Source organism: Neodiprion pinetum, chromosome 1 (genome assembly GCF_021155775.2).
Source record: "Neodiprion pinetum isolate iyNeoPine1 chromosome 1, iyNeoPine1.2, whole genome shotgun sequence".
NCBI lineage: Eukaryota > Metazoa > Arthropoda > Insecta > Hymenoptera > Diprionidae > Neodiprion > Neodiprion pinetum.
The window spans coordinates 17,589,948-17,611,886 of NC_060232.1; the positions used below are offsets into that span (position 1 = coordinate 17,589,948).

The 21,939-nt window shown below is 38.0% G+C and overlaps 2 protein-coding genes across 3 annotated transcripts in view; one reads left to right on the plus strand and one right to left on the minus strand.

Moving 5' to 3' along the window:
* Positions 1-16,424, plus strand: part of LOC124212679 (carbohydrate sulfotransferase 11) — an 89,004-nt gene extending 72,580 nt beyond the window's left edge. For both annotated transcript variants that reach the window (XM_046613016.1, XM_046613006.2), the window contains exon 7: positions 16,141-16,424. In XM_046613016.1, the coding sequence (XP_046468972.1) occupies positions 16,141-16,377 (237 nt within the window). In that variant the 3' untranslated portion in view covers positions 16,378-16,424. The remainder of the gene's footprint in view (positions 1-16,140) is intronic.
* Positions 1-21,939, minus strand: part of LOC124224746 (uncharacterized) — a 326,271-nt gene that overhangs the window by 268,064 nt on the left and 36,268 nt on the right. The gene's annotated exons all lie outside the window — the stretch shown is intronic.

A 21,939-nucleotide genomic window follows, 5' to 3' on the forward strand; every position in this document is an offset into this window, starting at 1 on the left:
CGTAACCAACTGAGCTAGCATCTGTATGTAATTCTATAGTAAAATTTGGATCAAAAATCATTAAAAGAGGAGAACTCGTCAGGTGAGAAACAATTTTTGTTCGAATTTCCTCAAATTCAGGTTTCCAATCAATCCTACCCTTTCCATTAGTAAGTTTATACAAAGGACAAACAAGTTTCGAAAACCCTTTTATAAATTGCCGAAAATACGAGGCAAGTCCAATAAATTGTCTAAGTTGAGTAACAGTTTGAGGAGGCGGGAGTGCAGTCAACGCGATAACCTTGCGAGGATTTGATCGAATTTCTCCTGCCGAAACTTGATAACCAAGAAATTCTATTTTCGTTTTCAAAAATGAACATTTCTTTAGATTGACTGAAAATCCAGCTTTAGTCAAAGCCCCTAAAACAACTTCTAATTTTCGAATACCCTCAATAATTGTTTCTGATGGGATGAGAATATCATCCATATAACAAATAATAGACGTATTCACTAGATCTCCCAAAGCTTTGTTAATTGCTCGCTGAAAAACAGAAGGTGCATTTTTCAAACCAAAAGGCATTGCTAAATATTCGTACTGCCCGTCAGGAGTAACAAAAGCAGTCCGTTCAATAGAATCTGGGTGAATAGGAATTTGGTGAAAACCGCTAGCCATATCAAGAGATGTAAAATAATGAGCACCTCCTAGTCTATCTATCTGATCAGCAATAAGCGGTAACGGATATTTATCAGCCACCGTATTATTGTTAAGCTCCCGATAATCAACACACATTCGATCAGAACCATCTTTTTTTTTAACTAAAATAATGGGACTAGCAAAAGGAGAACAACTGGGTCTGATGACATTCTCCTCTTGTAATTCCTTGATTTTATCTCGCACTATTTGACGTTCAACAGTCGAAAGACGATAAGGTCGTCTTTGCACGGTTCGGTTAGGATCTAGCAAACGAATTTCAAGTTGTCCGGTCGTTACTCTAGATTTAGGTGTTCCTATGACGAAAGTTGAACGAAATTTGTTTAAAACATCAACCAAGAGACGTTTGTCAAGTTCAGAAACGTCTGTTTTTATTTCGTCAAAATTAAATGAATGATAGTCTACTTCACAAACATTAACCCTCGGAATTCTTTTTAGAACTAAACTGTCAACTGTCATTTCTATTGAATAACCAAGAGATAATATTTCTCTTCCAACAAGAATTTCAGTACTAAGAAAATCATCATGAATCACATGAAATAAAATTTCCAGGCAATGATCATTTATAGTCACTTGTGCCAAGATTTGAGTGACACTTTGAATACTGGAAGGACCGATACCGGAAAGAATGACTACAAAGTTCTGACGTTTTCCTGAAAATTTTTTAGCAATGCTTTCTTTAATCAGAGAGCATTCAGCACCGGAATCAAAACAAAATGAAAACTTCTCACCGGAATGTAGTAACTCGCCAAAAGTCGGTTGAATAGAACACGAATTAACACGACGCTCCATTTGACCTTGAGCAAGGGTATTTTGTCCAGATCCAGAAGACTTCTTGCAGCTTGTAGAAACATGTCCAACTTCTCCACATTTGAAGCACGTCACAGAAGATTTCACAGCGGTGGAGGGTATTTTCTTTGAAAGATTTCCAAAGTTGTCCGGGATGGTGCTGAATGAACGACTTCGACACTCCGATATTTTGTGTCCAAATTTTCCACAGTGAAAGCATTTTAATGAAGATACATAAGTTCTCAATCGTTTGGAATCGAACGATGAGCCCTCTCTGGCTTGAGAAAAAGGAAAAGCTCTTTTTCGGTAATCAACTGCCATAAGTTCTTGTTGTAACTTCGTTCGAGAACTTATTTCCGTAGTAAGAGCCAAACGTTTTAAACGTGGATCCAACTGAGCCACATGAGAAAGAACAATCGAAACAGCAATTTCTTCGGAATTCATCAGTTGTAGTCGTGGAACAAGAACACTTAAAACTCGACTAGAATATGCAGCGATATTTTCATCTCCATTTGGCTGTCCAGAATATAACGAAAGTAACGTCGCCGCGGGAGTTTCAATAATTTCATATCGCGCGAGAAAAATGTTTTTAAATTGTTCCCAAGTCATTCCGTTAAAGCTGATTTGAGGAAACCAAGATGCAGCTGATCCTTTCATAGCTTTACTCAACGCATTTACTAACTTGCTCCCTTGAAGTTCCTGTTCTTGCATACACAAGCTAGCTGTCGAGCACCAAGCTTGTGCATTGATATTTTGCTCATCCGGATTGAATAACGGAAAAGTAACTTCATGATGAGAATCAGCAGTTGGACTTTGCATTTTTCGAATTAACTCCATCATATTTTTATTTTGATTCTCAAACAAAATTTGCCAACGATCTTCCGAAGTATCAGAATTGCGTTGAGGAGTCTCGGACGGTAATTCTGAAATGGATGGTTCCGCGTCCCTTCGGTATCCCACTTCTGATGTCGGAGAATGGCCAGATATCACTCGTGAACTTTGTGTCTTGCGTGTGGGACGCATGTTGAACCACCTTTTTATTCTTTTACAAGATAAAAACGGAACTTAACTTATTGAACAAAGCTTTTTAAAAATTCAACGTTTATAACAAGATCCAAATTGCTCAATGTTTATTCTGTTATTGATCTTTGCCGTAGTTTCTCTGGAGACCGAATAGAAGAAAGCGGTGATAATCCTCCTCGTTATTCATTTCATTATCCTTGACATACTCTTAACTAATTCTTTCTTTGTAAATTCTGTATTTCGCGCTCCGGCGCACGCTGATAAGGTACTTGGACGACAACGATCTCGGTCACCGAGAGATCAACAGCTACCGATATCTACCGTTTCCAGCTCTCGATGACTTCGCCTACCGACGGTCCAATAAGACCACACTGGCTACCTTGGTACACTTCTAAACACCTCGGGTGGCGTTCACCCGAACCTCTCGTATCGCCTCGACTGCCGGTGAACAGGGAGGTAAAAGTCCTCCTGACAGCTGAGGGCACTACTCCTCAAGGAGAAACCAGCCGCCCGCCTTATCGGATGCCGTAAGGATGGCATACAGGGCAGACGGTAGCTTGCAATCTTCCGACTTACCGGCCTGATGCCGGACCGACCCGGTGCCGGACCGACCCCAAACCACTACGTCCAGATTGATAAAGCCCTCGTTCTGAGGATCGACACAGCCTTCCTATCAGCAAGGACTAATCATGTGAGTCATGGTCCACGGTTTTGAGTTGCGGTGAGCCACCATGTGACTGCATGATTTCCTCGATATTATGGGTAGCCGGCCACTGCCTATACAACGAAACCGGTGGATGTGAACAATGAGGCGTCACTCTCCACTCGGTAACCTTGACCGAGAGGCACCCTGCTATGCCTCCGTCAAAAGAGTCCCCAATGATACGCAACCTGGAGAGTAAACTCAAGCAACTAATAAATCGTACGAGTTGGTGTCAGCGACGAAATCACGAGCAGCACATTATGCCACATCTAGCGGTAATCTTCGACAACGCATGACCACGCCGTAACCGATATTCGCCACAGGGGGATGGCCTATTTGCGGCGGGGGTCAACCAACCAATCAAAGGGAAGAAGAATCACCTCACGACAGCGGCGAGATCAGCGAGCCGAACTCCGACCTCCGTCTATTCTACTTATTATATTTTTATTCATTTCCTGCCTATTGTATCGTGTATCGAGTTCTTTGGAGTATAACCGAACGTAGAATCAGCCTCTAAATAATACCGCACCTTTTTTTATTGCTATTGGCATCCTATATTATTTTTGCTTATTATTCTTTTCTCTGTATCTTTCTGCAGTATTGCATTTCCGTGTTAATTTAAGTTCTGCGTAGTATTCTTGATTCTTTTGTACTGAGGTGTATTTAGTGTATTTCTTTATTTTGCGAATTTTCCGAATTTCTCACTCTCTCATGATTTTGTATTCTCTCGTAATTTTGTATTCTCTCGGAAGTTATGTTTGAGAATTCATTGTATAATTCTTCGGGTCCGTAACTATTGTAAATTATTGATTCTATCGTTTATGAATAACTCTCCCGAAAGTTATTTATCGTACTTGACCGTAAATCTAGTCGATCGTTTACGCTACCGATTTTTGTAAATTAATCATGAATGTCAATCTTTCTTACTGGTTGGAATCTGTGGTAAATTCGTCGTATTCTCCCGTTAATATCTCCCGAGCCATCGTTACTTTATTTTCTACCGATTGCAATAAAGTTCTCACTCTCGTTTTATTAATTACCAGAATAATAATTTGCGTAGCGTCATTTGCAACTTAGGTAAGATCACGTCGCCCGATCAGTGACGTGTAGTTTTACGTAAATTCTTGCATTATATCGCTCCTCCCGACCTACGCTCATTTTTCACTGTTAACTACCGTCTCTCGTTTCAAAGCTACCGTTTAATTCTATTCTACCGAAATTTCTGTGAACAACTATTGCCTGTTTTATTAACTACCGGTATCGATACCATTTCATTTGTCTGTCTCAACCCCGTAACCTACTCGACAATATTTGATGAATTGACCTGTTCATTTTTCCTAACTTGAGTTTATTCTTTATTTCATTATTTTCTTTAATTCTTCAATTATCGTTAGCTGTGCCTTGAATACCGTCACTCTACCAGTTCGAGTGAGTACCTGAGCCTAGCCAGCCATACAAAGGGTTCTCTAATTATTTTCCGTACGGTTTCGTATTATTTTTGATTCGTACTATTGTTTGAAAATCGACGATAACGCGTCTGGCGCCCAACGTAATTGATTTTGTTATAGTTTAGTATTCAGAATAAGTGGAGAATCGCGCCAAAGTGTCAACGGTAAGTCCTCATCTTGAGGGTAACAGAATTTAGCGTTACAGTATATACTGGAAAATGTGGATGCTCATCGATATTGATAACTAAATAATTTCCGTAGACTCTTCTGGCTATAAAAAAATGTGTAGAAAACACAATCAATGAAGCAGACTACGGTTGACGTTTATCGTGGCGTTAGAAGGCATTTTCTAGAACACCATGTAAAATAATGAAAATTTTAATGAATCACACATATATATGAAAAAGAATCCACAATTTCTCGAACAAATTTCATAAATTTAGACCAATATGATGTACTAACTCAACCAACATGATATGAATTACACAGCTCTACAAAATAAATACTTTTTTTTGTTGCTCTGATTTTTTCTGTGAATCCTGATGTTTGAGAACGTAAAACTTACGAACATAATTATGATTATATTAGATTGGCTCTGGTTTTTATGTTATTATAGTATTGTATTCGAGATGACTCAATGTTTAAAGGCGAATTTCTCTTGAACGGTTAAAGTTCTATATCAGTAGTTTTTTATAGAGCGTGAAATTTCCTATAAGAATCTGTTAATACAGATAGTTTGTTAGATGTACGTTTAGATGGTTTATGTGTCAGACGTTTATGAGATATATTTTTTCCTAAATTTTTTTACCTGTTATTTAAATGGAAAATGGAAAAAAATCAATATTAAAAGCTCGTATTTGGCTGAGATATTCTATATAAGATGCTCTACCGAAAGTTTGATGCGTGTTTGAGAGAAATTTTTTAATTTTTTTTTTTCGGAACACCCCAATACCCCCCCTTTCGAAGAAACTTGTTGTGCCCTCTTTTTCATGGCGAGAACAACAAAGTATTATATTTCTTATGTTTTTCATACTTCTGCCCGAATAAAGTAAGCATAACTAAGGTTATTGATAGTATTTTTTTGATAAACTTTAGATATTAAAAAAAAGAAATCGAATTTTTCACCTAAACATTGCTTTTTTGAGTCATATATGAAAATGTCGATAAAATAAATAACTAGAGCCAATTTCGAAAAACTACGCTTACTCCTAAGGTCGTTGACATCGAATCTTTCTAAGACGACTCAAATATCAATAGCAACAAAACCACTGTTGGCCAGTGTTACCTACTAGCTTTACTCCACGTGTTTCAGCTCTAGTGGAATTTTAGTTTATATTGAAAAACTTTGCCACCATACCTACACCAATTTTTGGTACACTGTTTGTGGTTGCCTTTTCGTGAATCGTGGGTCTTAAGTTCACGTTTATGGGAAATTATTCCAGTTAGACATTCACAAAAGTATCAAGAACTATAAATCAATAGTGTCAACCTACTACAGGAACCACCCTCTTTACAAGTGGTTGATGTATCAAGCAATCACAGCTCAGCCCAAAGTTCAGCAATCATTGTTTGAATAGAAATAACGATAATTGGTTACGAAAACAGTTACGAAAAAAAAGATTACGAAATAACACTAAATTCTGCCACTGTTAAATGAAAATCCACCACTTATGCAAAGCGTTGATTCCACTCTCTGCTTCGTTGCATGTTCCGGCACGTTTGATTATTATTACTTGATTTTATGTTGAAGACAGCTACGATCACGGTCGTAAACAATCCCAACGAACCGAATAGAAATAGTAGCGAGGTCAACTTATAAATCCGTACTTCGTAAAAACTTATTGTTCCATAATTTTCCAATAATTATATTACCCGCGTTGCACTAATAACAAACTCTGACAGTTGATCGCACCACGCGGCACGTGTTTGCACAGGCTATACAGCTTCTGTCACGACGTTCTCGTCGAAAGCGCTGGAAATATTGTACCGCGTGGTGTATTACCCTTTCTTGTAACTAAGAAGTTATAGTCCCAGTGATTAAACATGTACTTAGCCAACAGTGGCGTCCACCCATACCTCAGACAATCCACAAACAGTGGCATAGGTTCTGGGCCTAAAAATTTCGGTCTCAAATTTTTTTTTATATCTTGTTAAACACATTAAAATGAATAAACTGCGAAAATTTCAGAACTTTTGCTACCTACGTAACAGAGAAAAACCACCCATTCTTGCGTTTTTCTAATTTTTGTCGTTTTTTCAAGTTTTCATCTGACTGAATAATAAAATAAATAGTTTCTGAATATTTCAAAAAGACTTACTTCCAAAATTTTAAATTCGTATTTTCACTATGAATCATGAGTCTAGTTAAAAAGTGAAAAATAACAGGATTCCGAAATATTTTTTTGATATTTCTTCTCTAAATCTGAGACAATATTACATAAAACCACGCGTAAAAAAATGCGAACACTGTGGGTTTAAGAACAAAAAAAAAGTCAAATAGTCACTTTATTGAAAGTTCACGCTCACGCTATTTTACATTTTGTTTTTTCAGTCGTTAAAACCACAGTGACTTGTAATAGTGTATATATATTCGTACACTAATTCTACGCATGCAATTTACAACTAGATATACTGAAAATAAAAGAGTGAATTTGAAAAGTTAAAATGAACAACGACAATCGCGAAACACTCAAAAATACTCGCGTAACACACTAAACAAGACACTCAACGCAGCAGAGTTCAATGAATACGTGCGCCGCCAGCCACGAACTCATGCCGCTGGAACTTCGTAGTTGCGGTGCTGCCATAGTCGTGAAGCTAAACATGACAACAGTCAAACCAATTGGCTTCTCATGACGAGTAAAAAATATATTTAGTTCGGGATGAAAAAATCAAAAATTTACTGACGTGAAATGAGACGATCGTAATAAAATATGATTAGGTATAACATTTCATATTTGACCAAACATCAAAGGTGAGGTGTGGTAGCAGTCGCGACAATTGTCGGGTGGGTAAGCAGGGTGATTTTAAATCGTCCCAGGCTAATATCTCCGAAACTAAGCAAAGTAAGCGGGTTGAGCTGCAGTGAAGGTCAACTTGGTTTTTCATAAACTGTATGGTATTGCGTTTCTTGCAGAATCTGAAAGAACATCAGATTCTGTATTATAAATATCTGGATATATATAGTATAAAAATAACTACGAGATAAGAGCAGAGCGGTTTCGATCATAACAGGGAGGTCAAATTAATATAAAATACTCAAAGTATAAAAATGTATCACTAAATTGAAAATAAGAACCACACGTATATTTGTACATACGTATAGCATTGGCAACATTTCATGCAGATTTCGAAATTGATGTATAATTTGCGGCAATTTCCGAATGATTCATAGCCTAGGAAAGAATAAACAGGTGAATTCTGCACTGAAATCTTAGACCATATACAATATCTGGAAATAATGCTTTGAGAAAAATGCAAAGTCACGATAGTGTTCAGTTTGGCACAAAATTTATCTGACCAATCGGGACTAGATAGAGTGCCGTAAGTGGTGCCCCGTAGAGATGTAAGAATCATAAAGATACGAAAATATTGGCGGCGAGGCATAGGTAGGCCCGTCTGTAAGTGGAAACGTCCGCTGAATAGAAAAGGAAGAAAGATCAGACAGCCGTTCCTATCTCTCTTTAACGACAATAGCGCAACAGGGACAGACCCGGCTGTGGGACTTGTCATCTCTTTCTCTTTCCTGGACGTTTTGACCGCTGCCTCACCGCCTCTATCTTAATATCTTTATGGTAAGAATCAGCCGAAAGTGTCATATAGAAATGGATGAAGATAAAAAAAGTAGTGTATGAATGTTACCCTTGTTTAATAACGCGTGTTAAACAAAGGTAACTGGGACTCACTCAGTTCCCCTTTCTCGTTGGCCCACAAACATTACTTATATCTTGAGTGCCCCAAACCAGCTCTTACTTTCTTCATCTGCCACCCATGATTCAAATCAATTTTTTCTTTTTTTGAAAAATCAGAAGCAATGAATGAGACGAGTATGATTAACGAGCTTGGCGATATTTCATGTCGAAGAAGATTTTATTCGTTCCACTCGTATTGAAATCTGTGGTTGAGTCGGAGAGGTCAGGTTATGCCGCCCGCGACGCGATAATTATGTTTCGCTAGCTATCAGCCAAGTCAGGTTATACATCCTTTCTGCTAGCTAACAGTCGAAAGGGGCTGAATGGACTACGATTCCTTGTCGATTGTTCGAATCCATTTCAGAAAAGTTTAAATTCACAAATAAAATGAGTAGAAATATAAGCTAGTCGGAATTTATATCCCAAAAATGAATCGGTCGCTCCTATGAACATTTATATTTCAGGTTGTCGATGTGGCGAGGTTATGGCGTCTTGAGACCTGCGAGTAATTATTCGTATTATTTCTTTTCCCGTTTTCATGGAATGAATAAGAGCAACGCAAGGCAAATGACTCCTTTTCATATCAATTACGATTCTCGTTTAGTTCGGGTATTTTCCAAGTTTTATAAAACTACAGGCAATCGGTATGAGCTACAGAACGCGACGCAGCAACAATGAGATGGCGGTTTTTTCGTAATCGCTAACCAAATCAGCTCCCATTTTTTCATTCCACCATCGAATCCTACGGGACTGAGCTCAAAATGTGTGTTACATCAGCGCCGAGTGGCATCATACCGAATAGTTCGATCCATTCAGTGCAACTGTGAAAATATTCTCAATTTGTGTGAATGGTAACCGATCTGTCAATTTTTTTTTCAAAATTTTGAAGGAATTTTTGCTAAAATAAGCTATTAGTTTCCCAAGTTTTGTTGTGATCTTTTCAGCGGTGTAAGAGTTTTGCCTGTCCGCGTTTTCGAGGTGTACGGTGCTTCTTTAATAGCCCCTTAAAAGAGCATTTCCATTTGAGGCAATCACGACCTAAGATCTACGGGGCAGGTGGCTGGTGATGACGATGGTTGTGTTCGAAATGCCCACAGCCAGCTGCAACGCATTCATGCAGGCGGTTTGCCAAACCGCCGATGATGTTCGATATCATCACTCGACTCATATTATTAATGATCTCGAGTACTCTAGCGCGCAGCGTGGGGAGGTTTTCAATCCTGTCTCCAATGTACAAGTTGTTCTTCAAATAAGGCCATAGTCCGTAGTCCAGCGGTGCCAGGTCGAGTGAGCGTGGAGGCCATGGAATCGGACCACCTCTATCGATCCAACAACCAGGAAACTGTTGATCAAGGTATTGCCGGACAGCGAGATTGAAATGCGCTGGTGCTCCATCTTATTGGAAAAAGAACAGGTACCCTAGATCAGCATGAAGTACAATAAATACTAAATACTTATTCAATCAATCAATAATGAAAGTCACAAGTACTATTTTGATGAAAATAAATAGCCGTGTTACACTAAATACAAATAGGAAATAAATCGTTTCAAATTAATGATTCCTATTGACATCCCTTTCGATAGCTCTCAGGGCTGGAATAATCTGTTTTTGCAGCACGTGCAAGTACTTTTTTGCATTTAAATTGCCGTGGATAAAGACGAGTCCAATCCTTTGGTCTCCAATCCCGCCAAGCCATACATGCGGCTTCTGCTAATATTGAGTTGCTGAGTCTGCAAGCAGATGAGGATTATCCCTAGACCAGAATCGAAGGTTCTGCCGATTTGGCGCACTAACGAGCACAACCGTGCACTCATCTTAGTAACAGATCCAACGGAACAGTCCCTCATCTGCGTTCAGTCGTTCTATCATCCCATTACTGAAATTCAAACGCGCTTCAATATCTAATGGCAGAAGCTGTCGGTGTTCTTCAAATTTATAAAGGCGGTACTTAGTTGATCAAGGAACTTTCTTTATCGAGGACTTGCAGATCTCCATTTCTTGCGCTATCTCAGGAACACATTTTTTCTATGTTCAATCGCTTTCAAGCCAACATCTAGTTTGACCTCTTCACTGAGTTGCCGTGACGGATAGGACATTTTCTTTAAATTTGGGTCAAGGTTTCCCGTTTCCTTGAGGGCCATAGAGGTATAAGCATACTGAATTTTCCCCCGAAAGATAACTTGATAATACTTAGGGGATGTTTAGGTACTAAAAAAATAATGAGATCCAGAAAGTTTCAGATCTCTAACTCAATTGGTTTTCGAGAAAAAGCCAAAGTCTAAAAAACAGAAAAATTGTTTTTTCTCAAAACTGACTAAACCGATTGATCTGAATTTTTAATGTTTTGGGGATCGGTAACAGCTTTTAGAAAAAAAATTATAAGTTATATAGGTTCATAAGATCTTTGAAAAAATGAATGTTTTTGTTTTGATTTCACTTTTCAACCATGATACAATTTTTGTACAATGACAAAACCTTTTTAATTGTTTTTGTTTATTGTATAAATTATCGCTCAACCTCGGATTACAGGTGCAGCGATCGATTAACGGGGTTAGGTTTTCCGATAAATCGCGGGTGATCATTTTTGGCGGTTATGACGGGAAACGCGGCTGTTATCACATTTCCGGTCACAGAAAAAAAAAAAAAAGACCTGTTGGTGACATGTGCATGGGCGGCTAGTTTTTCAAATATGGACGAACCAAACGCAAGATCGAACATCAGCAGCGAGGGACTATTCACTTAAGAAATTAGTTCTAAATCACTGGACATCACTCGAATTCGAGTTGTACTTTAATATTGAACTTCACGTGGAAATCGGTAATATGCCGAACATCTTGAAACGTTTATGGGAAATCCATACTACATTTCAATTTCTGTACTGATTTATACATTCTATGCCTTGTCATAAGTAATAGTGTATGAAATAAGTTTTTCACCAGTAAGCAACGCTCTGCCCAAAAGCAAAAGACGAAAATTACTCGTCAGTTCTGTGGGAGATCCATGCCACTTTTCAATCTCAGTATTGATTCATTGATTTTATGCTTAGTCGTAGATAATAGATTAGAGGGTGAAATAACTTTTCCACTAGTAAGCACCGCTCTACCCAAGAGCGAGAGACGAAAGTTACTCGTCGGTTGTGTGGGGGATCCATACCACTTTTCAATCTCAGTATTGATTTATAGATTCTATGCCTTGTCTTGAGTAATAGAGTGTGAAATGAGTTTTTCACCAGTAATCACCGTTCTGTCTAAGAGAGAGAGACGAAAGTTTGGTCAGTTGTATGGGTAATCCGTACTACTTGTAACAGTTTGAATACGCCCGCCAAAAACAAAGACAACTTGACTCATTAATAGGTAAGCCCGTAGGGGAAGCCTTGACCTGGGCGGTTATTGGGATGATAGATGCCCCAGACCTCCAGAGATTCCTTGGACGACGATTGAACGATCAAGAGTTATTCGAGCGCGCTCTTCAATAACAAAAATCCTGAAATGAACAACAATTTAACAAAATAAAGTTCACGCTTATTGATTGAACTTGTGATTACAAAGAAACTATCAGCGACCAAATTTTGAAGGATCAGCGACAAAGAAACCGCTCCAGAACATGACGGACGATGGGAATTCTATTGGCCAAGCCAAGAATTAGCGAGTTCAACAAAGGAAAGGGAAACCGGAATATGAAAAACATGCAGAAAGAAACGTTTACGATAAGTTATAATTTGACATGTTATTTCAGTAATTTTCTTGATATACATTTGATTGAATTATTATCGTCATAGATTTCCGTCGTACCAATTTTAGTTATACAATTTCTTTATACCGGTTTTTTTTATATTTATATGTTTCTAGTATTCGGTTTACGGTTATATGGCCATGTAATTGGTTCATACCGAATCTCCTAAATTCAGTACCAATCATTTGAAACATCAGGAAAGTCTCGTTTTATCTGTGTCCTGTAAGGCAAAAAGATAACAAACAAAAAATGATAACGGATAATTCTGGTATTTGCGAGAGGCTCTTCAGTTACATTTGAATCTTTGTCGGAACAAACCGTGATAAGAAAATTCCGTTACATACTTTTCAGTTTTTGTATTGATGCATAGATTCTATGCCTCGTCATAAGTAATAGAGTGTGAAATAAGTTTTTCATCAGTAATCACCGTTCTGTCCAAGAGTGAGGGACGGAAGTTTCGTCAGTTGTGTGAGGAACGTTTCTTCTACAAAAAGTTGATATTTTACTAATGAAATCAAAGTTTTGTTTCTCGTCAACTTGACATTCACCGAATGCAGAATTAACGTACATTTATGTACGTAAATAATTTCCGTATTCGGATCATGATTTTATGCAATCGATTGCATACATTGCCATGCTGATGAGCATTGTTGTGAAAGATTCACGAATTTTCACAATGCAGCGGGCACCTTCTATGCAGGTTTCTACTATTGACCTAGCGGTGTGCGGAGGCACCTTGTTACTTTGCTCTGCATTACCGCGCTGGAAGGTGGCCGCATCGGAGTTTTCACGCGTCTTTAAAAGTACCTTAAGATGGGGAACCGTTAATCTCCTCTACGTAGGCAATGATGGAACTGATCCATGTACAATAGGGTCTGACCAGAATTACTAAAAGCCTATTTGGAACCATTGCAAGCATCGTCGGACCCTAAAAATTAGTCAGACATTTGAAAACAGGAAGTTTAATTTTTTAAATTATTTCTAATTGTAAAGTTTACGAGAAATTCGTTTGGAATTTTCCGCAAATACTGACAGTAGAATTTAGTAACCATAGAACAGACTCGACTGACTTCAGAAATACTACATTTAAATAATATTTCAACGGCGCCATTTATTTATGAATTATCACTGTATTTTATGCAATGTTAATATTTCTCAGTACCATAAATACAAGTTACAGTACTATTTTCTTACAGAAATAATGGTACGAAGGCATTGCACGAATCATCTTCTAATAATAATAGGAAATCCTTTGTTCTCGGATACCTGAATTCAGCATCTTCAAAGAACCAGAACCAGTGCTCTTTTTATTGCAACTTTGTTCTTTCAAACTCCCTTTGAACAAGATAACTTTATTACTGTTTTTCCGGGGTGTCTTCTTAACCTGTAAGCAGGAAAAACTTGACAAATGTCGGATGGAGAACTCGGAGGTAAAGCACTATCGAGACACAGCTCTTCGACTTCCGGGAGAAGCAAACAATCACTGTTCAACGTACCTAAAAAGATGGCAATAACATTATATTGGTCGAATTCAACATCAGACAATAATTTGTCGCTACGTTTCGCTACAACGAATAATAAACTGTAACTCTGCACCGTCTATTTATTAAAATCCCTCGAATACAATATTTGCGTATCAAAGCAGACCTATTTTCACTTACCTGACGGAATTCAGATCGAGTTCTAAGCGAAAAGTACGATTTGCTGTTTTTTTTTTCACTGATTTCGCTTGTTGCAGAGATGGCCCTCCACCTTTCTTACTTCATGAAACCGATGCCGTGAGCCGATGTATCTCGTCGAATTCCAATTTAGACTTTTTCAGATAATCATGAATGAGTCTTCACCGTTAAGTATTTGGTTCACGTAATTTTCGTTTACACTCGTGTAGCATCAATTCGCGAGTGGCGGACATAACCTCTCCCAAGTTCGCAAGGGAAGCGCGAAGTTTTGGTAAAGTATTTTTTTAATAACGATTTTCGGATTACAGTAATAAATTGACCGTCGAAGGAATACGACGACCTGATCGACACGATTAACGTGTATCTGATTTATTTTACTTCGGATCAGTTCCGAAATGACGATCTGTTTTTCGTAACAACACCGACAGCAGTTGCCCACAGCTAACGGTGGACTCCTAGGGACATTTTCTGACAGTCGAGATTGATATTGCGTTCGCGGCTCAGTCAGGCGGTAACAGTCGGCCAATAAAATTCGAACGACTTGACGCACGCGCATTAGGTGCGCACTTCCCTCGTGGACACACCGTATATCTTCCGCACAGCCCACTCCATTCCTACCGCTATCTCAATTTCTACGTAGTAAACACGTAACTGATATATCAAACTACCAAAGTTTATTCAACACTCATCTCAACTTCAGGTTGTCCTATTACGTAAAAGTGAAGCCGAACCTGTTTATTCCTACTGCTCGGAAGTAAATTTCTTTCACGGGCGTAACATAGTTATTCAATTTTTTCAAATTCAAACCCCTGTAAATTTTGACTATTTAAGCTTATCGTAATCGGGAAAAATGAATTCTTCGTTGTTTACCAGAAGAATTATTTTCCATTTGGTTGCATTCAAATATCTGAATTGGAAGTATGCGAAATTCCGAAACTACCACTGGGGATGCCTAACTTTGGGAGTTGATTTCACCCCTTTAAACCGTTTATCCTCCAACAAAAACTAAATACGTGTCACTTAGATTTCGATGAAAAACAACATATCCTTAAATGGACGAAGTAGGGCGGGGACACCTCAAGCAGTTTCCTTGTTTGTTTCATTATAGGTCGTCGGTCTTTTTGATTTCCTAAACATATTATAATGTGACTTATCTGTGCAATAAATGATTTGTTTGTTTCTTCAACTTTACACGGCCATTGCTTTCTTGAAATACCTTAATGAATTTCCCGTTTCTCAAAGAAGAAAATTCAATTCACAATTAGGTTAAGTCAGTGGTAGGGGGCGGCAGCTTCAGGTATTGCCCTCCCGCCCCTGAAAACTTTCCAAATTTGGCGCTGGTTGATGTTGCTTCGCGTAGCAAATTTACTAATATCTCGGCAACTATTCGTCATAAAGAAACAGTTCAAAAAACCGATTTCGCTTAGAATTGTATAATCCTTTTAACCAGAGAAACCATTTTTCTCAATCAACTCAAAATAATGTTACCTTTAAATCATTATATTCTCAACTAGTCCAGTCATTTGGTAGTTTAAGCAAGAAAGTTTAGAAAAAGTTTGAAAATTGGTAGTCTTACAGATTTCTAGACATTCTTTCCGAATTTCACTTGGCTCCTCATATCGGCATGGGCAACAGCACTATTTTGGTGAAACCGGTACCAAAAATGGTATTCTCACAGAAATAATTATTTTCAAACTCATTCCATTGAAAATTTGTAACAGGATATATCTGATTTTTTCTTCAGACAAATAGTTTTGACGTACGAGCAGCGTGGATTTAACCGTGACACGTACACCAAATGACTAGAGCTATGTCGCTGTACTCATGAACGTGTCTATATTCTCGATGTCCGTATATGAGAAAGATATAATACGGTGTAAACATAAGGCAGAAGAACTCCGAAGTCGATCTGTCTCATTTTAGAACCGACTTCAGTTGACGCTTCTGAATGCTTCATCTATGTTTCAACCGGTTCACAGTAGTAATAAAAAATGCATCGACAAAGCCATATTTGTAATACAACAGACTTTTTAGAATCGACATTAGTGAACTAATCCAAAATATTTTGGTATCAGCTTAACACAATTATTCAAAACTGCAGAGAGTAAAAATTCAACTGCTGAAAGTCATCACAGAAAACAATATTTTGAGCACGGGTTGCAGGTCGAGACCTTGTGGAGGGACCAGATATTCGCAATACATGAACTTGGAATGGAGAACCAATTGACGCCCAAATGGAGACACAGTAATGCCGGTAGTTCCAGTGCCGCTGAAATTTACTTCACCCAACTCACACCTAATTTGGTACGGCAGCTTTATGAAAAATTCAAGCTGGATTTCGAACTCTTTGACTACTCACCCATGGATTATTACGAATACGCTACAGGCGATGCACCCTAACCTGGCTGTGTGCAACACAAAGAATATATTTGCGTCCTACTTTTCCCGTGAGTGGAAGCCAACTTCTCAATGCATCTTTAATGATATTTACAATATTCGACATTTGGATATAATAACTAATCTTAAGTAATGATTTTAGAAAAGATCAGAGTAATTTAAATACGTCGTAGGCGCACGAAGTCGATATAATACGAGAGTACTGGGATACAATGACGGCACACCGACAGGGTCAGCTCCGATTCCTGCTTTGCCGACAGTCAGTATGTTACCCCGCGATGCTGAGCCTTCAATAAGGTAGTGTTACCAACAAGAGCGTTATCATGGATGGCGCCACCTGTATTTTTGCTCGATTTTGCCGACAGACAGTTCGATAATGAGATTTTTGTGACATCAGATAAGCAACAATTTTTGAATTTTTGCTGCCGGATGAGACATTTTACCGACGGAAGTTTTAAAATATAAGTACATTATATACTGTACACTAAGTGTAGAAAATCATACAATACATATAATATATTCATGATAGACACGTGAACATTCGCATGTATGCATCCCTACTCCAACTATAGATTTGTAAGTGTAGAATGTGTAATAAGCAAAGAGAGCCAGCGAGTTATTTAAGCACCAGAAGGAGAAGAACCGTCAAACGAAGCGCCTCGCGTACTATAGATTTTGCCTCGAGTTTTATGAATAAATACATTATTGTTAAGTCTAACAACTGATTTATTGACCTATCAAGTGAGATTTTCCCTCGTTTCTTTTCAGGACATGATACTGATAAAAGCATTAACATGGCACCACCAGTCGCTGTTTTACCGATAAGATCTGTTGTGTGTCCAATATTTACAGCACGATGGTGTTAGTGAGTAACACCTGGCTGGAAGAGTCTTACCGATAGTCTAATCTATGTCATCAAGATTCGCGGTAGCGAATCGCCGCCAAGTGCCCGCAAGTCAACGAGCGCTAGCCGAGAATCTTTACCCGGACCAACTAAAGCCCAAAATCAGGGTGTCATATCTCCGGAACATGTGAATGATTTCTAACAAAACTCACAGGTCCTAAAGATCTTATCCATCTGACCTTGCACTATAAATTTTATTGAAACCTGCCCACCAGTTTTAAAGTTATTAACAGTCAAAGTTGATGTGAAATGAAAAATCTTCTTTTTCTTCTTCTTCTTCACCGCCCCTAGGCTTGGGTCCTCAATAAGTGACGAACGGCTCAACAGATTGAGTTTAAATTTGAACTAGGAGTCACTGCTATTGAAATCTCGCCCCCTATTGACTTAGAAGTAAATCTGAACATGCACTCGTACGCAAAAAATTGTTGAAATATTGGGCACGGAACGCTGCTCGGGACACCATTATGTATCGAACCGCTATGCATATTGAACTTTGAATTTGAAAGAATAGTGAAAGCCATTAAAATCTTAAAGCCTATTGATTTTGTTGTGAATCAGAACACGTAATCAGACGTTATTACCGTCCTTCAGAAGACTTATTAAGAGTGAACCATCGTGGCCGCCATCTTTGTAGCCGACAGCCGAGTTGATTGGTGAACAACGTAGGATCTTCCGCGATCAGAAGCGTACACATATGCAAAATCATTTATGGTGCCTTCGGGGTCTCAAATTTCTGAAATAATTATTTGACGAGAACATGTGCAGATCATTAATTCTTGGGTATCAAAGACTGATTCAATTGTAACGATGTATAGTCTTTTTGCTTTTATTTCTGTATTGTGTTCCGGAACAGAAAACTACTTCATTTCTAATCAACCCATGTAACAGCTTGTTCAATTCAAAAGAATAAATCAATAACAAACTTGTTTATGATACATAGTAATAATTGCTTACACTGAGATATGTTATTATTTGACATGGTAACGTAGCCTTACATTGGTCTTTAAAAAGAATAGGATTACCAAATAAAATAGAACAGAAGTACGCAATTATGTTAGTATCGAAGTATACAGGATAATTAATTGTAAATTTTTTATTCCACTTACTATTACTTACAAAAATTTGCAAGAAATGTTTACAAAAATAGTTCAACACAATTATCATATATCATCAGAGTGGTCCTTAGAAAGCTTGTCTGAAAAAGATTTGAAGATTGGCTACAAAAAAAAAATTAGAAAATTCTTCGAATATTGGAGATGAACAGAAACACTCGATGACGATGATCGATCGCTAACTTCAAGTAAAGAATAATGAGTGCGAATTGGGAATAATGACTGATTGATTTGCAGTTGAATTATAAATGATTCATCTTTTTTTATATTCAATATTCCAAGAATTTTTTTGCCATGGTTTGAATTGTTTCAGGAGTGTCAACGTACACAGCCATGATTTTTTCCTAATTTCCGCGCTACAATGGAAATACTAATCAATCATCCATGATTACCTTCTTTCGCCTATCAGCAAGTTGTAAAAATAAGGTTTCTGTTTGTCAATAGAAAGAATTCAATTAAACCGTCCTGAGGGTGACCCGAAATTAGGGTCAAAACGTTCATGCAAACCATATCGTTGTTTCGATGACCTACATATTCAAGATCCTTCTTACATAAAATTTTCAGATCAAGACTACTTCTACATTATACAGAAAACCTTCAGCATGCCAACTAAGTTGTGAAGTCGCTTTGAAGATCCTGTTGTAGAATCCTAGCTCAATCACAACCGACATAATTTTTTCTGTCGCATTTCGGAATACTACTTCGCAAATATCGATTTGATCAATAATATTCATAAAATTAAAGTTTCTGATTAGATTTATAAACTATGACTGCAGTAACCTTGACCAGTGTTTCTTCCACTAGGTAACATATTTCACGATTCAAACTTTGTTTTCGTAATATTGGAGTTAAAATATGTAACATTCCATCTCAAGTCGAAAGCAGAATAAGGAATAATGTACCCGCCACTCGCGTCGGTTGTAACGATTGTTACCGGCTGGATCGTATTAGTCGGTAAGAAGGGAGCCTAGTATACGTAAACGTTGAGAAGAGGCGCTTATGTTGCGAAAAAGATAAGATGGCGATACCGCGTCAAGAGAGTGCACGCTGTATTGTAACTCTTCGTAAAAATGTATAAGTAAATAGTATTCAAAAACAGCTCAAGTGGTTTTACTTCTGTTCAACCGGACTAAACAAATGGTCCTTCGAGCTGGATACATGAAATCAAGTAGAGTTAAATGAACGTTTCAAAAAAGCAGAAAATTTATTAGCGGAATTCGACGCAGTTCAAGAAAAAAAACTTCATATTCTGCTTCTAATTCTTCAGTATGTGTTTCGTTTACATCGAGAACGCGTATTTTTTCTTGAACTGCGTCGAATTCCGCTAGTAAATTTTCTGCTTTTTTGAAACGTTTCTTTAACTCTACTTGATTTTCTGTATCCGGATTAAAGGCAGTTAGAAATGTTTTGAATCTCATCAATTTTGTTTTTACGCTTGCTCGACTGCGTTTCAACGATGCCATGTCCGTCATTTTTTACTATTCTATGTTACTTAAGCCTACTAAATGAAATGGAATGTGTCTGAATTCCCAAAGGCGAACGAAAATGTGTGAGAAAAGGATGGACTTACAAATAAATATTCGTCGATTTATTTGTCTCGAATATCCTCGAAGAAACGTAGCGTTAATTTTCGGACGTCAAAAATATGCTGCCGGCGAGAATCCTTACTGCTGCTGAGACTCTGCGCTGCCGTTGAAAACTCCGTCGAGTTTGTTTACATTTTCCGTTAGAGAACGCTGAGGATCCAAGTCGTTGGGAAACGTCGATTCGATGCTTCGAGAGCGTCTGATGCCGTTCTACGTTGTAGCTATAGCAATGCTATGCCGTGAGTCGAGCCGCCGAATATTAATCCGGTCAATTTAGACATAAAAATAGTGATCGAAACACAATAATTCCGACAGAGCTGAATTTTGGTACAGACCTTGGGTTTACCATTATAAAGAAAAAGAAAAAAGTCCCCATCGATACCATGTGTGCTAAAAAAGTTGTTCAAGGTCAAAGGTCAAAATTTTCGGTTTTTTCGATTTTTCTCGTTAACTGTTAATTTTATCATAAAAATAGTTAAGACCAAAATTGTAGACCATAAAATTATCCACAAAAATCGTTTCCATACTTTTTTTCCTAAGAATTATCATTTCTGAGATATCGCGATTCTAAAAGTCAAACGAGTTACATTCTTACATTACATTCAATATGCACGCATATTATATATGTCACGGATATACATAGTATATGTATAGTATATATAGATAGTGTATATATAGTATATATTATAGTATATATTATAGTATATATTACAGTATATATATAGTATATATACTGACATACATAGTATATATACTGATATACATAGTATATATGTCGCATCACAATATTGTGTCATTGTTACATTTTGATCACCGGTTGCATGACGTTGATGGATCTTCGAGTATCTAACATACACGTATACAGGGTGTCCCAATTTAAAGCACGCATTACGTCTTCAGCCGAACTAACTCTTCAATTGGAAAATGTGTCCTACAAAAGTTGTTCGGTTCAGAGGGGGACACATGAAGATTTTTTTTTTTTTTGGTCCAGCATCGTAATTGGTGATACTGTGGAGGATGCACCAGTTTTTTTAAATGGAATCATGCATTTTTCTCTCAACTAAAATATTCTTTATTTAAAAATCTACAATCTTCTAAGAACATGTTTGTTTTCTAAATGAATAGTTCGTGAGATAAAACAGAAAAAAAAATATTCTATTACTCCAAACTTTCTCTGTGATATATGTGATATGTCGGAGCATCAGTAGGGTGACTACAGATGTTCAAAAATACCACCATCAAGAGCAATACATGTTCTCACTTGCTTTTCGAAGCTCTGCACCGTTTTCAAAAGGATTGCCCTTGGAATGACTCGGCACGCATTAGTAATTCTATTCATCATGTCAACCCTAGTCGTTGGAGGCTCCCGGTAAACAACATCTTTAAGGAATCCCCACAGGAAAAAAACAGGCGATGTGAGATCCGGCGATCTTGGTGGCCACTCAACTGGACTTCCTCGACCGATCCAATTACCACCGTAGGTAGCCTGCAGATAATTCCTCACAATTCGGTGATAATGAGGAGGTGCTCCATCTTGTTGGAACCACATTCGTGCTCTTGTATCCACGTCAACTTCTTCCAAAAGCTCTGATAATGCGTTCTGCAAAAAGTCGAGATATCTTTGCCCGTTCACCGGTCCGTCGAAGTAATATGGCCCTACAAGATGTCCGTTGACGATCCCACACCAAACATTCAATTTCCACTGATGCTGGTGATCAATCTCTCTCATTTAATGTGGATTATCAACAGACCAATATCGAGAATTCCAATGGTTAAGGTGACCATCGCTCTGAAATGTCGCCTCGTCACTCATCAGGAGGTAGCGGGAAAATTGCGGGTTTCGCCCGATTCGCCCAGTTGCTCACCGACAAAATGCAACGCGACGCACATGGTCTTGATCGGAAAGTTGTTGGTGCAAGGAAATTCGGTAAGGTCGAAGATGCGATGCTTTCAAGATTCTTTG